Source organism: Bacillus rossius (genome assembly GCF_032445375.1).
Source record: "Bacillus rossius redtenbacheri isolate Brsri chromosome 9 unlocalized genomic scaffold, Brsri_v3 Brsri_v3_scf9_1, whole genome shotgun sequence".
Taxonomy (NCBI): domain Eukaryota; kingdom Metazoa; phylum Arthropoda; class Insecta; order Phasmatodea; family Bacillidae; genus Bacillus; species Bacillus rossius.
Genome location: NW_026962012.1, coordinates 6,971,682 through 6,988,934, shown reverse-complemented (window position 1 = coordinate 6,988,934; position 17,253 = coordinate 6,971,682). Strand labels below are relative to the sequence as shown.

Here is a 17,253-nt window from a genome sequence, read left to right as displayed (position 1 = left end):
TGTGTTTAACATTTTTCCAACAAGAATTTGAATGGTTTGAACCGGGTGCAAAAATGATTAATATTTTGCCTATTCAGAAATCAAGGATAATTTCTGGTGTTATTCAATACTTAGAAAAGGTATCTGCAAAAATTAATAATCTAATCAATAATTGTTTAAGCCCTTGAAAATAGGCTGTAATTTGGTTTATTGCCTCCAGTAAGTTTTTTTGTTCAAGTCATGTTAACGCTATGGTATAATAAAGAATTTTTTAATGAGTTCACAAAAACTCATATTTAAAAAATTACATAACCTTTAATTATTGTGTTAAAACCTAGGCCATGTAGATGTGATATGTAAATCATATAGGTGTGATATGTAAATCGTAATAATTTAGGGTGTTTTTGTGCTGATTATGGATATGTAGTATGTTTGAAAAAAATAATCAACATGTAAATAATTTGTAAACTTCTTAATACTTTTTATGTCTTAGTACATAACTGTTTAAATTAACGAATAAACAGTATGTATCGGCCGTTAGGTTTATGCTACCCATACAAATTCGTGATTTATAGTGCTTAACTTTCCTTAATCTCCCGTACAAAAATATTTAAATAGGTAATATCGTTCATTAAAGGGTTATTGAATAGTTATCGCATCGGGCATGCGAGCGCAATCATGTTTACGGCCTACTTACATTATATATGTAATGAAGCTTTCTGCGTGGGGATTTCAATTTCCTTGGAGACGTGAAAGTAAAAACACTAGGCACTGCAGTCTTTATTAAAAATTTATCGCTGCATTCTACTTTTCTATAATCTGCAGCGACGAAATGTCTTGAGCATACACGCACGTGCGCTGAGAATGGACATTTTCGATCGTCCCTGCGAACTTTTATTTTCCATAATTTTAAACGTTCTGGATTTTTTGGAAAGGCGTGGAATGCTATTCCAGGGGTTAAACTTGAGCTCCTACAATGAAGAACAGAACAATACTGCACCATTATTAAACAATTTAACGAATATCCATCACTTAATGCACCGTTGTAGGTTGCCGCCATATACAACAATAGATAGCAACTGTTTTGTTTCCCACAGTTCATCCCCTCTCCAAGTGTATCACGTGACGCCGTGACGTCAGAGGGCAGGTACCTCTAGTCGTCCATTAATTGTCCTATCAATTGTTCTCGGCTTGACATTCAGTTCTGGGAAATCCAGTCTAAGTGCTGCATTTTGGGTTATCAGTCAGGTTGTGTGTTTCAAAATGTTATTTTACAATACCATTCAACTATTAAAATAATTGCACATAATATGCTAAATAAAACAAAAAAAAAATCTTTACTTTATAAATGCAGTCATTTTTAAGTTTTGCCTGATTTTCCATAACGTAATTACAAATACCACAAACCATGCTGTTAGTGACAATATGTACGTACTGTAAAACCAACATATAGTGAAAGGTCTGTCGCCTGGTATTACATTCTGTAATCCGACACCAGTCTAGCCGCTGGCACTCAGATTTTTCAGGTGGATGCTGGTTATTGACCTTGGCTGCTAGGTCACTTTACTGCGCTGCTGCTGTTTTTATTGTAAACTTTCTTTATTTTTTCCTTAAGTGTACAATTCAGGATCCCACAAACATTCTACATGTTTATTTTATTCAAGTTATAACTCTACAGCAACAGACCCGAAACTTGTCAAAGGCCGTCTTAGTATTTAATCATCTTAATAAGTAAATACACTACAGGTTTTTGAGGCTGGAATAACTTTGCCAAAATTTTAGGAGTGCGATTCTGTTTTAATCTTATTACTTTAACGGCACCTAATAGTCATTTTAACTTGGCATCAGATGCACTGTACAATGTCCTCTGCGGCCATCGCGTGCCGTAGCCATTCTGCACTGCCACCAGACGTAAGACACCTTCAGCACTCTAGGGACTTCATATTTGTATCACCACTGATCTTCATCATCCCGGCTTCTTTAATTTATCATAACTGTCTTCTTCTATCCTCGAAGCATACCTCGTGGTAGGGGGATGGGGGGGGGGGGTTGTTGCAGGAGAGCAGGTCAGAACGGCAGTCTTTTCTCTCTTGGGGAAGGCGACAGATAAAAAAAAATAATAGACGGGTGGTAAGGAAGACACTTTACCTATGTATTTTTTATTAGATAGTGCTTAGACAAGGAGGAGGGGGGAAGGGCCACAAAGGATGAAGAGGGGAAGGGCGCAGTTTTTCTTATACTCAATAAGCTAAGTCACGGGCCATAAAGACTTCACTTGTATTCTTCTGGAGACAGATTTATGGTGCGACTCATATTCGAAGGCGACTCTTTTAACATGAAAAAGTTAGATTTTATGGTCCAAAACTGAGGGTGAGATTCATATGAAGGGGCTACTCATTTGCAAGTAAATATGGTACTATTGTTAAATTTAGTGCAAGCCTTCTCCCAGAAGAGGCATTATTTTGAACATTTTGTGCTGAACCATTTTGACCAAACCCTAAGGTCCACTTGTAAAAATTCCCAGAAAGGTTTTTTCCCATGGCATAAACACTGTTTATGTGAAATTAAACATAAGCTATGTCCTTACCTGATGCAGGCGCAGCCCAGGCGAGCGATGCTCTCCGTGGGCTGAACCACACACTCCACCATCACCAGTAACAGCTGCTTCAGCATCAGAGTGGCGCTGCTTTCGTACACGTTCATGCCTGCAAGAACAAACGCCATTATGTATAACTGACTCCTCACTGCTTCAGCCTCAGTGTGGCACCTGAAATAAGCTGTGTCAAGTTTTGCCTTTGAGGAAGCTTAGGAGAAATTACATGAATTTTTGAAAGCCACAGAAAATTATCTTTGTCTAGCAAGATTGAAACAACTAGTTGAAAAAATACACTCTGGACCCACAAACTGAATCAGTTTCCAGAATGCATAACCTTAACAGACTGAGACTGTTGTTTATTTTGTTGTGGTTGGAGGAGGGGATAGCTGCTACACTGTGATTGAGAGGATGGGTAGGCAGACACGCAAATGCTGCCTAATCCCAGGGAAGCTGACAAGGGTAGAGTAACTCGTGTCATGCAATATGGTGCTTGCTCGGGCATTCAGCGCAAACACACACCGATCAGTTTGGCAATACCGATACGAGTGGCATGCTGCTTGCTACCAGGGGATGCCATTGAGTAGCACCATCGTAATAATTTACTATGATAATGTAAATACAAATGCCTCTGCAATTTTAATATGCTGCCAGTTTCTCTATAAGGTGATCTAGCATTAAGAATTAAGCATAATATAGAATAATTTACTAGCCCTAAGGACCAAAAAAAAATATTAAATACAAAACCAAAAAGAAAAACATAAAATATATAAAAATAAAAATAATAATAACTTAAAATTTAACTTAATATCTTTAGAATATTTTTAAGTCATGTACGCCCGGCCCCTGCAGAGCGTACATATAGTTAACCATGAATTGCTTATGAATGTTTAGTTTGTAAGTTGTAATAATCTTTTCCTCTTTAGTTTTAGGTGCTGTCTGGCAGCTGAGTGGGTGGCCCGGTGTAGCCACTCACACCAGGTAAGTTCGCATCCCTGGCTTCAAAATCCAGATCTGGATAAAAAGCAAATCGGACCACGAGTCCAAGTGCCCAAACCCTCGCATGGTAGACTGTTTCTACTCTGTCCAACTCTTCATCTGTCCTACACTTAATGCATGCAAACTTACTGCCCACATGTCTGTGCCCAGGGTTTTCCCTGTGTCTATGCAGGTTTTAACTGGGCCCAACTTAACTAGTAGTTTAGCCTAGATTTAAGAGTGAGGGGAGTAGTCATGGCATTATTCGCTGCCATGGCTGGGCAATCTCTTCATAGCAAACGATGCATGCCACCCTCTCCTTGCATGGCTAATTCCAGCATGACTAGGTGTATAAGCTTCCGCCTGAGACACACCTAGGTACCTCCCCTAACCTGGACACCGCCCAAACACATTTAGATTTAGTTAGGTTAGGAAGAGAATAAAAAAAGGTGTAGAGATCCCACTCTATAATTAAAATGCTCAAGTAATAATGCTAAGAATCTCCCTAAATTCACTTTCCCAAAAACTTTAATGCATTTTAAAAATCAGGTTTTTTTTTTACATTTGGAGACGTAAAGTCAAGTAAACACAACATAGAGTGAAAAAAGAGTAAAGGCATTACTACTGCTGTGGAATGGGGTTGGGTGATTCTTTGTCCTGCAGCAGCCAGACGTGATATCACTGCTGTGTCTCCACATCGCTGCCCTTGGCCTGTTGCAAGCTAGCATACCTGAGCTGGGCAACGTTTCTTTGGTGACATTGCACATCATTTTGTTGCACAATAGCTTTATGAATATGGCCACATTTACAAATTATCTGAACTTTTAGAAATATTATTTGCTTAGATAAGTGTTTTAATACTACACAACAGTTTTGTAGGTATTTTACAAATACCTTCAATACTTGTGCCAAAATCTTGTGGTTCAGCAGAGAGCTTATTATTGGCCGATATTCCGTACCAGTAACTGATATCAGAACAGTCCTATTTCCATTCCTCACTGCCATGGTAAATATTCCTAACCCTAAATTCCAATGCAGTCACCACAAACGCCTCCAGTAGTCACCTTGCAGATAAGTCAAGTACTCCACGACGAGGTCCGTGGCTAGACCGCAGCACTGCTTGAAATTGGGCGCAAAGTTGTCCCACCCACGGTATATGCGCCCGGTTTTCCTCAGCCAGTTCTGCACCATTGGCAGGAGCAAGTGGTTAACACAGTGCAGTCCAAACTCCGGACCTGGATGGGAACACAACAAACGACAAACTGTAACTTATCTGGGAGAGCACGTCAGTTTGTGACAATACATAAACTACTAACACAGGGAGGCTGGAGGACAACATTATTTTGAAGGTTGGGAAAATTAACATTAATGGACTGAATTAGTGTTAACCATCTGGTAAACTTCAAGTTCTTTAATAGCAACACTTTATGGTGAATTAAAATAAAACCAAAAGAACACCAAAATGTGTGTCAATACATCATATTACGCTGAAATGAAAGTTAACACCTCATTTAACAAAAAAAAACAGACGTAAATTTGCGAAATAAAGCTCATTTTAACCAAAAATTTCTCAAATCACTAAAATTTATTCTTTACCATCCAAAATTTAATGAAAGTTATGGTTTAGTATGTACTTTAAAACAAAATATTTTGATCCAGTGGACTGTTATTACAGTACATATTGTGTCCAAGAAAGAATGCACCCTTCAACTCTCATTTTACCTTACAGTTTCTGATATGTTCTTGAAACACACAATTTATTGAAAAATGTGTCAAGTATAATTTAGACATCTAGTATATTAAATTTTCAATTAAATAAACAATTTACAAATAAAAAAACATTAAACACCAAAAATCTCCACTGGAAATTAAAAACTAAAAAATCTTGTATCTAGTTACCAGATAACAAGCGTTAAACAGCGAATTGTAGCAGCAACAGAATGTATTTATGGGGCAAGCGGGAAAGCCTGGCAAGTTTCTCACTTGCAAAAGAACCCAGTTTTGACCCTGCAGAGGAATGAACCAAGAACACCTTGGCGGGAGAAGTATGAGCTGGTCACTCGAATGAGGGTTATAGGGATAGAAAGAAACTGGGCCGTCGAGAGAATAAACAGGGGGGAACAAAATCCCCGTGACTCTGGTACCAATGGGAGGCCCACCTGAGTTATTAGATTTTTTTTAACGAGTTGAGTTTACCCTGGTAAAAGGACGAAAATTACAAGTCTACCGCTTATAGAATTAATTGGAAACCTTACAAGTTATGCCATACGCACTGATAACGTTTACAATTATGGTCGGTAACGTTTACAGTCCTTAGATTTTTTTTTTAAATTTTTTTACATTTGTTCCCGGGCCCGTAGTTTCTCTTGACGGTCCTGGAGAGCAGCACACTAACCTGGCACCTGAAGCAGCTCGCGGAGCAGCTGGAAGAGCGTGTTGAGCGTGTGCGGCTGGTAGCGACGGGGGGAGGTCATGGTGGCGCTGGCCAGCCCCTCCAGCAGCAGGAACCACACCCGCAGCACGCCGCTGGGGCGGTCCATCGCGTCCAGGGACGCCACCTGGCCGCCGGCCGTCGAGAGCACGCGGTACGAGAAGCTCTGGCCGGCCGCGCCGTTCTCCTCCCCGAAGTGCGCCAGCTCTAGGTTCGGAATCACCGGGTCCACAAACTGCGGCGTGTTGTTCAGCTGAATCCTGCACACCGCCACATCGGCGTCATGGGATAACTGAAATAGTGTTCATTTGTTTTTAGTGAAACTGTAATGTTTAAAATTAAGGCCCTTCAAGTATGCTTTATTTTATCATCTCGTGCATTTTAGGAGAAAACTATTTACTGATGCGTGAAATGTCCGTAAGCCTCTTACGATGCAAAGACACATTAATACTGAATGACTTTGGCCTGGTTTATGAACTATGCAAGGTGCAATAATGCAATGCAAGTATTGTTCAACTTCTAACTTTCTTGCATTTTGCCTTGAGTTTTCAACAGCTTCATTTGAATGAAAGTTATCCAAAAGCTTTTAAAGATGCAGACAGTTTTTTTACTAAATACATCATATTTACAATTATTAAACTTTGACACAGTGAAAGGAAATAACAAATTTACATCAAATTATTGACAATTACGGGGTAGAAATTTGTTTAATACTGTTTTACAATTTTAAGTTATAGGGTTGGTGACATCTTGTGACTATTAATGACTTGCCTTATTAATGACTGTGATTATCTTGTGTTGGTTATGTGTCACATTGTTTCATCGTTGCATTCCTTGCTTAGTTTAGCCATAATGTGCATTAGGAAATGTCAGGGGTGACAATATGTGTTAATGGTGAAAATGGGAGTACAGGAAGAAAACAAAAAAAAAAAAAACCCATGGCAACATCTGCCACATTTCCCACCAGCGAAAAAGGCGGGAGACTAGGTGATCTTGCCCCACACGTCGTGAACGGCATGCAGAGTACGCACCTGTGCGCGGTGTGGAACATGGGGCAGGCCGGCATGTCATACATCGTGGCCAGGATCTCGGAACACTTGCGCAGGAACTTCAGGGCGGCCACGCACAGCTCCAGAGACGGGTCGGGTTCTGCGTCACAGACTTCCTGTGCTTGTTCGTTGCCGGAGAACTCCTCCAACTCACCTTTAACACCATTACGCATCACTTCTCAGTGGCCTGCAAGAATTTAGCTTGAACAGACTTTGAATACAAATGACATATTCATTATCGATTATAAATATGAAACTTAAAATAGAATGAGAAAAAGTTTTTCTATACAGTATTTAAATAGTTAGATGTCACCACCATATTTTAACAATAACTCATATACATGTTTAAATGGAAAAAAAAACATTTGGCAGATTAAGTTAATGGTTAAAAACACAGGAAAGTAAACCACACAGTGAGTATGCTGTTCACTGGGCAGTGTGCTCCTGTTTGGATGAACTACGGATAAATATATCAGGCCTGATATACAGTAACCGGCTTCGTACAAATTCATACTCTAATAAATTAACTCTACTCCAATGTCAATACTCATAAAAGTTGAGATACAACAGTTTCATTATACTTATAAAACAATGGAATATTCATTATTCTGAAGTACAGGTGTTTAAAATTGAAATTGAATATAAGTAACATACTGTTTTTTTTCTTCCACTGAAATTGGAAGTTTAGAATAGTAACACAGGCTTATTTCTAGAGGATTCCTAATTGTTGTGATACACAAAGGTGGAAGGTGGACATGACCTCGCAATCTACTTTGTAACCCAAAAAACAGAAAATCCTCCATGCATAAACATGCAACATTAATTCCTTAAATTTATGTTATTTTTATTCTGTTGAGTATAGCCTCTGGAGGGCAAAGTATAATAAGTCTCATGTTAAAAATAACAGAATGTACGGATCTAAATGACCTTGCTATCATCTCTACAAATAAACTCAAATAACTAACATACTAAGTGCAAAAAATATTTTGACATAAAATCTGAAACACATTTGAAGTCTTAAACAAAACTACAGAGTAATGGCATTAGTTTATTCCATACTTTTACAATAATACTTCTTTATTTACTGGATCCCTCAGGAATATTTCAAAGATTTTGTAAATAATAAATCCATTAAATGAGAGCTGAGTTGACAACCCTAAAAACATTCAAATTAAATTCAACTCCCTGGATGAAACAAAATATGCAAAGGCACCGCAGCAACAGCCTATGCAACTGCCTATTAGCATTATGTGTCACACTGAGACAGTGCAGTGACCATTTTATTGGTTCTCCCCTGCCTATCATTAATCCATGTATGTTCCTGCAGAGCAGTGTGAACAATATTCCTTTATCAAGTCGTTTTAAATACCTATAATTTCAAAATTTAAAGCAAAGCATGAAGCAGTGATTTTTTTTTTTTACAATGTTGAAATAATTACAAATTTACCAAAAAAAAAATCCCCCCCCCCCCCCCCTCACCGCCCCCCATTTTCTGGACTGCAGCTTAAATGCACTCAACATTTTCTAACTTTTCTTGGCTTTTAAAATACTGCTGTCCCCGTTACAAACTTATGAATGTACAACTTTTGCTTTATTTTCCAAACTCAGTTCCAAGTAAATACTCACTGGGGCCTCGTACGTGCTTCAGCAGGCACAAGATGCAGTCGACCGCTGCGTTGGAAAACACCAGCGGGTTGTTGGTGTTCAAGAACACTTCGAACACATCCAGCAGCGGCCGGAGGTGGCCCAGGCCGTCCTCGCCCGGGGGCTGCTGATTGGCAGACAGCTTCACCACTCGCAGAGAGCCAAACAGCGGCCGCCACCCGGAGCGGATTTCCGTCCGGTTCGCCTCCACAAACTCGCAAATACAGCTCACGATCTGCAAGCACAGGTAAACAAAGGCTTCAAAGCCACAAATGACGAAACAATACTTATATCTGCTAAAATAATCATCACAGTTACTGTGTAATTGTTTCAATAGCAGGAATCTCTACGTAAAAGTATCCTTCTACACTGCTTCAGAAATTAACTTACTGTTTAATTCCTATAAATGAATCTATCTTTACATAAAATTTCCCAATGGGTAGAGTTTAAGAGTGTTTTATAAAGAGCATCATGGGTTTAGAGAAGGGAGGTCTACTATAGACCTGATTTTTGCCATATGACAACTGACAGAGAGAAGATTTGAATTTGAGAAAGATCTAGTAATGGTATTCTTGGATGTGAAGAAGGAATACGACAGTGTTTAGCTAATTATGGAAGAAGTTGGGATTAAAGAAGCAATAATAAGTAGAGTGAGGAGTATGTATAAGGGCAACAGAAGCAGCGTAAGAACTAGAAAAGGGATGACAAGAGGCCCAAACAAACCAATGAAGTGAAGCAGGATAATGCATTGTCCCCATTGCTATTTATTATAGTGTTAGAGAGAATTATGAAGAGTGTGCAAGAATATATTGGAGAAGGAGAGATGAAGGCCATGCAATTTGCTGATGTTTTTGTTGGTGTGGAGAGAAAAGGAAGGTGAGGTGCAAGAGCAGCTAACAGCATGGAGTGAAAAAGAGTTAAGTTATGGTCAAGACAAGGAACAAAAATGGAGTTAGGAGGTGCATTGAATTAGATGGTGTTGAGTTAAAACAGGTATAAACCTTCAAGTATCCAGGAAGTGTATTGGAGGGAAGGGAAAAAAAAAAAAAAAAAACTAGGAGAAAATTGTAAGGAGAGGACAACAGGGGGATGTATTCTACAGATGTGCGAGAGATTTTCTATGGAAGAGGGACGTGGCATTAAAATGCAAACAAGTACTGTACGACACCTGCTATGAGCTATAGTTTTAAAAGAATTATTTTCTAGTTGAAAATCATGGTCAAAGTAGGATGTTAAAGTCTTTTTTTTTTTTTAAATATAATTAGTAACACTGAAATAAAATTAATTACTTGAAAGTTAAATAGTAGTTTATATCTGTGTGGAAAAAAAAATGTCACCATACCTACCCCATACCTACAAAAGTATTCAAGGGATTAAAAGGAAAACCAAGAGTGTTTTGCTCACTCAATACTCTTTCCACCAACCTGGTCCTGGACGTCTGTGTCGCACAACTCAAGACAAAGCAGGTTCTCGAAGGGTTTGAAGAGCGCTTCATTAAAGTGGAAATGTGGCATCTCTGTCTGGTCGTTCAACAACGCGTTCACAGTGTCGTGAATACAAGCAACTGCCTTCTTCGAGATCGCCTGCTCCTTGTGGCAAGCTGCCTGCAAAAGAGTTCCATACATTTTTGCACTGGTAGGCAACAACTTATCCATCTCAATACTACGTACCAACATTGAACACTGTTGATCTACTTTTTTAATGACAAAGGTGATGGATTGCAACTCTTTCTGAATGCAACTAAGTTTTCTTGTAGGAACTGTATTCCAGTAACCCATGTCCCCGCCCCTTCATGAGCTTCTAGAACCGCCTCAAGCAACGACGGCCATATAAAAAACCAACTGAAGAGATCAGAATTAGGCCAATTTCACAGAGTGTACAGTGGAAGTAAAAAAAATTAATTATAGATTTCATTGAAGATTCTACATTTTTCAAAGACCAAAATAACAGTGTTCAATATTTCTGGCAGTTTTAAAAGCCAAATAAATTCAGTAGACATTCTATCAAGAGCGTATCCAGGAGAGGCAACTCCGTTTTCCTCCTTTTGTTATTTTTAGAAACAATATTTTATGGTGTTTTAAAAAAAAATATCATGAAAAATAAAGTATTTTGTCTTTATCATCACTAAAAATTAAAACACATGTATAATAAGTAGATATAAAGCACAATTACATTTATTAACTGCTTTAAAAATTCATGGTAAGACAATTAAAATGTGTACATAAAACAATACTTTATACCATCTTTTGATGAGAATAATTTAAATTAAAAAATGCAACTATAATATTTTAACGTCTTATACATTAATATATAAAATTACTCAAATATAAAAAAAAATTGTATTGGAACTACTAAACCTACATATCTTTTAATGCAATGGTAAAAAAATTATATGATTTATTTGATTGCACTGTTTAATTTTATTTCTGGTGAAAATATATTTTCAAATTTTAATTTGTTATATTTTGTCACTGTCTTATTAATTTAACATTATTAATATTCATCAAAAAATTAATATTCACATTAAGAAAATTTACAAAATTAATTCTATATTTTAATAGATAAAATGAGGTGACTGAGGCAAATTTCGCTACATTGTTTTTTTTGCTATGCAATTCGGTGTTTGTGGTGTATTGACTTCAATTTCACTGTTATATTGGTTTCATTGCTATTCACCATAACCACTAGTTACTGTGTATCAAAACACTGCTAAGTAGCAATATTAGTGAAAAAAAAATTTTTTTTTAATAAATGATGTTCTTCCTTTAGTTTTTTTTATTATTGTATAGCACCATAGACCCTGCTCTCCCATGGAAGGGTCTGAATTCTGAGACTGAAAGTTTACACGACAGGACTGTTTCTAAGAGTAAGATGATACATATTTACAATTTTGAAAACTATTTATATGTAGAATTTATATGGCATTTTATGTAGCATTTTGTGGCATTTATGTGGCATTTTGCAAATGAATGACATTTCAAACTAATTTAGCTGAAAAAGAGCATTTATTTATAAAACTAGCTAAAATTGCATTTATGATGTAAATAAGCAAAAAAAAAAATAGCTTGTATAGGAAGATGCAGATTATTCCGGCCCGTGACTAATAATAATGGGCTGTGCAGTGCAATGCGGAAGAGGTCGGATGCACCTCCATGAGATGGGGGCCGACGATGGACCACACCCTCACGACGTGCACGAGGGGCCGGTTGCCGCGGACGCACTTGAGCGTGACGTCGCCCACGCGGTCCAGCAGCAGCATGCCGCGGGCGGCGAGGGGGGCCGGGGGCCGGGGGCGTCGCCACCAGGACCTGGTCCCGGCCGCCCGCTCCTCGGGGCCGGCCCCGCCCGCCTGCCGCGAGAACAGCTGGGCCTGCGACGCCTCGCACAGCGCCGCCAGGAAGCTCGTCAGCGCCCGCAGGTTCAGCTTCACCGCCGCGTCCTCGAACAGCCTGGGCAACCAACCCTCAGGGACATGAAAGGCCACGCAACACAGCCAGAAAACTGGTTCTCTTTTAGTACAATGCCTTTACTAATGTGACAGGGTACCGGTTAATTAATCTTTCCCCCCCCCCCGTTTTGTGAAAAAGTGAATGGGGTAACGTGTTCTGCTGTTGGATGAATGTTAAGCTGCAAGTTTTGCCAATTTTACTTAATTAATACTGATTTAGTCATACCACTAAGAAATTACAGAATGTTATTTATTTATTGCGCACAGACAATGTAATGTCTGAAATATTGTGTACATCAGCATTTCGTATAGTAAATCTAGCTTATATACCTAGCTCATGTAACTAGAAGGTACTTAACATTGATATAAATCCTTAAAACTTATTTTAGCTTGTTAAATATTAGTGATTTGCAAATCTGTATAATTTTTTTTTATCGTTTAATGGATGGGTTGGCTAGTACAGGAGTAAGTGCTTATTATTTAATTATTTTCTATGGTCTAGTATATGGTGTAAGCTTAATCGCGTTTGTTTCACGTGTTTTTACATGAATGTGATTACTGATGGCCGTGTCTGGCAGCTGGCAGCAATGCATGAGGGGGTCAAGGCGGTTGAGTGGTCAGATGACTCAACAAGTGCGGTTCCAGATAGCTCTTCCCAAGCCACATTTTTTAAAATTATTTATTTTGGATAGTATATTTATGTTCACTTAAATACTTAAATTCATGTTTAAAAATTTTGTTTCAACAAAAGTTATATAAAATTATTAATGTTTGGTATTTAACAATATGAATTTGTAAATATTCCAAGGCCAATCGCCAACATTATTTAATGCTATGTTTTGCAACTGCATCCTCTCTTTGTACGATAGGATAGCGCCTGCCAATTCTTTACAGCACACTGGCGTGCAGTGGCATAGTGGTAGGGAGATGCTGATCTAAAACTTTTCATGGGAGCAGTTTTATAGGATGCCACGTGTATTGCCGATTCAGTGCATTTCACACTGCCTGAAGTTAACTATGAAAATCTACAATGATTGTAGTCACTGAAATTGTAGTCTATAGATAACTTATAAGAAAGTCATGCACCTGTTACACTAGCCTGCTAGTGATAACCTGGCCTAAAGTCAAAACTCACAACCACAGCCTAACATTTCCTGCCGCCTCGCACTCACCGGTCCACCAACTGCGACAGGAAGCAGATGACCCGGGCGGCGTACTGCTGACTGAGAACGCCGTGAGAGACTATGTCGGCGTTACTCTCCTGGATCACCTCCATGATGCTCTCTGTCGCGACCACCGGGGCGGCCGGGGCCGAGAGGAAGCTGTACACGTCACTGCACGGGGATAACCAAAGCAATGAACACTACACGACTGTCTCTGTTTGTGATGTGTTTTAGTGTCATGCACAGCACATTTTGCATGATGACAAAACATTTGCTTTCAAAATGTTAATAGTGTAAGTCAGTGATGGCCGTTAAAAGATAATATATTTTTATAAGCTTCACAAAAAACCATGAAATCCATTGCAATCTACTTTACAAAATATGTGATTTTTTTTAAAAAATGCTGTATTCCCATATTTACATTTAAACCCTAGTTATTCACGGCAGCCAGGTAAATTGTATTTTATTCCACCAATATTATAAAAACAATTTTTGCTAATTTAATCCGGATTCTTAAACAATTATTTGAGTCTTTTTTATATATTTTTGAGATGCAACATATTTTTTTAAATATATTTATGCAGTAAGTATGCTGCTACTGTATCACATGGTGTTAGATCGATTGTGACTATTGATTTATACACAGTTGAAACTATGAAAATTACTTATATTAATGTCCATTATTTTTTTTACCAATTCTGGTACATGTGACGAAAATAATACAAATGATTTTGTTTTCAAGTTTGAAATGAGAAATATGCTGTGATTTGGATTGTTGATACAATTTTTTCAATTGTTTAGCAAACATTACTTAATGTTCATGTTTTTGATTGTGAAGTTCTATTAAAAATAAAATAAAAGGTTTTTAGAAAGCACAGATGTCTTAATCTCACCTATGAACATTGGTATATGACAAAATCACAAGTTATGCTATGTCATGTATTTGTAAGCAAACAAATATTCTTTATTTCAAAGTGTTAGTATTCGAGGTCAAATCGAATATGAATAGTTTATTAATTGTATTTGTATTCGAATATTCAAATAATTGCACAGGCGTATATGTCAATGTTTTTGTTAATGTATATGTGTTGTTTTTTTAATTGTGCATTTGTTCTTTATATAATTGTTGTTTCTGTGTATTTATGTCGTGCCCTACAAACCAGTTCTCTAGCTGTCTGTGGGGATGTTACAAATATAAATAAATATTTAATTAAATTAACAAATTTGTTACAATGTTTTTCCAAAGAGTTTTCTTCCACATGCAGCAAGAAGATCAGCGTGGCACAACTCACCAAGGCTCTTCGTCATCATCCTGCATGTTGAAGCTAAGGTTCAGCCTGTCCCCAACTGCCTTGTCTGCAGGAGAAGCCGATCGCTTCATGACCAGCTTGGAGGACAGGCTCCTGTTCTCCGACTGGCTGAAGAAGCTATGCTCGAGCTTACTAACATACATGCAGCACCTATGAGAACAAAACCAGGCATCAACAAACTCCTCTACACTCTTACTCTTCATTGGTTGACATGCTGACAGTAACATTTAAACAGCAAAGTCAGTTTCAGTTCTATTAATTGCTTGAATTCACTGACATTATACCACAAATACATGCGTTAGTTTTGCATCTGTTATGTCAATGGCCCCACCTATCTGGGCACACGTGCAGTATGCAAATCTTTAGAAAAAAGGATGCAATCTGTTTCCAGATTTGATTTTTCAACTGTATTTTTGCAATCTGTTTCCAGATTTGATTTTTCAACTGTATTTTTAACCCTGCGTCACACGCAATCGATCTGACAGATACATGCCTTTGTTTTCTTGAGTTTATTTTTAAATGGCTCGTGTTACAACACTGATATTTTGGGTACCTTATCAGAATACGATACTGCTTTTGGTGTCAGGGGGGTTCCCAAGTTACTCCTTTTCTCAGCACGTAGATAGCAGTATTGTATCTGAGAGATACATTGCGTGTAGTTGTGCGAGCTCAGTGAAGAAATTGAAATGGGGCGAACTGGTCGTATTTTCGACCTGTCTAAAGAAAGAGACGTCGAAGAAGTGCACCGTTTGTTGTTCGCAGATGATAGCGATAGCGAAGATGACAAATTTAGCGATAGCTCTGGTTCAGATAGTGATTTTGTTGAAGAAAGAGTGGAAAATTCTGACACTGACCATGAATGTGAAGTTGATGAGTGTGTCGCTGATGAACCACGGCACTGTAGTTCAATTTATACAGGTAACTTTTTTTTCTGTAGTAACATAAAATTTGAAAAATGAATATTGATTTTTTTATTTCTTATGTCACTGAATAAATGTGCTGCAATGTATAATTTTTTGTGTACATTATTTCACCATTTTACATTGCTTTACTATCCAGTATAGAGAAATGTTGCACTCTTAGTTGTTTTTTCATTCATGTGTTATAATAATTATTTCCATTTCATGCACTTTCTTTTCAGGGAAAGATAATTCCAAATGGAGTCCTCGTGAGCCAGCTAGGAACACCAGAACCAGATCACACAACTTGCTTGTTTATCTACCAGGAGTTTGTGGTAAAGCTGTAGGCTGCAAAACACCAGAGGATTCTTGGTACCTATTGTATCATTGATGATTCTATGCTAAACATTATTGTTTAACATACAGACCAGTACATAGATTCTATCAAGGGGAAATATTCTCGGGAAAGAGACTGCAAGAATACCAATAAAATAGAGATAAAAGCATTCACTGGCTTACTATACCTGGCGGGTTTGCTGCGAAACAACCAGCTACATGTAAGAGATTTGTGGAGTTCAGATGGAATGGGTGTCGAGGTGTTTCGTACTGTGATGTCCGTCAATAGATTCTGTTTTTTGATTCGCTGCATGCGCTTTGACGACAAGGACACAAGAGAACCAAGAAAGAAAACTGATAAATTGGCTACAGTGTGTGATATTTTTACACAATTTGTTGATAAATGTAAGGCATGCTATTCTCTTGAAGAAAATGTAGCAATTGATGAGAAACTGGAAGCTTTAAGAGGGCGATGTGGATTTCGACAATATATCCCATCAAAACCAGCTAAGTATGGGATAAAAATTTTTGCTCTGGTGGATGCAAAAATGTATTATGCAAGCAATCTTGAAGTGTATGTTGGACAGCAGCCTGATGGACCATTCAAAAATGGCAACAGTGGTAGCGAAATTGTCATGAGGCTTTCAGAACATATTTATGGTAGTGGTAGAAATATAACTGGTGATAATTGGTTTACTAGTGTGGAACTCGTTGAAAAGTTGAAAAAACATAAGCTTAGTTACGTTGGCACCAATAGGAAAAATAAGCGAGAGCTGCCTGTTGAATTTGTTTCTGCTAGAGATAGAGAGCCACGAAGTAGCATCTTTGGCTTTTGAAATGAAATGACTTTAGTGTCATATGTGCCAAAAAAGGGAAAAACAGTTGTTCTTCTGTCAAGCCTTCATTATAATGCAGCAATTGATGAAGAGAGTGGTGACCTTAGGAAACCAGAAATCATAACGTTTTATAATGCTACCAAATCAGGTGTCAATGTCTTGGACTGCAACTTACAACGTTGCTAGAAATACAAGGCGCTGGCCGATGGTAGTGTTTTACAGCATGTTGAATATTGCAGCTGTAAATGTTCAAGTTATTTATTTGGGCAACAAAAATGAAAGCAAATATAGGAGACAGGTTCTGAAACAGTTAGTGCGAGATTTGAAAGCCGAGCATATAGAGCATCGAGCAAAAAGTACCAGAGGGATTCCATCATCATTGCAACTGAGGTTACAAGGGCGAAATGAACAGAAGAAGATCAAATCAGGCAGAGAAGAATATGGGAAGAGGAAAAGATGTGAACCTTGTTTTACCACAAAAAAAACTCGCCTTACCAAATATCATTGCATAAAATGCAATAAGTGGTTGTGTCTGCAACATGCAAAAATTGTGTGCTCAGACTGTGCAACGAACAGAACACCTGATA

The 17,253-nt window shown here is 38.1% G+C and overlaps 1 protein-coding gene across 1 annotated transcript in view; it reads right to left on the bottom strand.

The window, feature by feature from the left end:
* The window catches only part of LOC134542686 (brefeldin A-inhibited guanine nucleotide-exchange protein 3), a 106,604-nt gene that overhangs the window by 29,171 nt on the left and 60,180 nt on the right, over positions 1 to 17,253 (bottom strand). The window contains exons 19-27 of the mRNA XM_063387142.1: positions 14,578 to 14,745; positions 13,295 to 13,456; positions 11,823 to 12,123; positions 10,099 to 10,278; positions 8,657 to 8,909; positions 7,013 to 7,184; positions 5,946 to 6,241; positions 4,615 to 4,785; positions 2,567 to 2,684 (exon numbers count right to left, since the gene is read on the bottom strand). Coding sequence (XP_063243212.1) covers positions 2,567 to 2,684; positions 4,615 to 4,785; positions 5,946 to 6,241; positions 7,013 to 7,184; positions 8,657 to 8,909; positions 10,099 to 10,278; positions 11,823 to 12,123; positions 13,295 to 13,456; positions 14,578 to 14,745 — 1,821 coding nt within the window. The remainder of the gene's footprint in view (positions 1 to 2,566; positions 2,685 to 4,614; positions 4,786 to 5,945; positions 6,242 to 7,012; positions 7,185 to 8,656; positions 8,910 to 10,098; positions 10,279 to 11,822; positions 12,124 to 13,294; positions 13,457 to 14,577; positions 14,746 to 17,253) is intronic.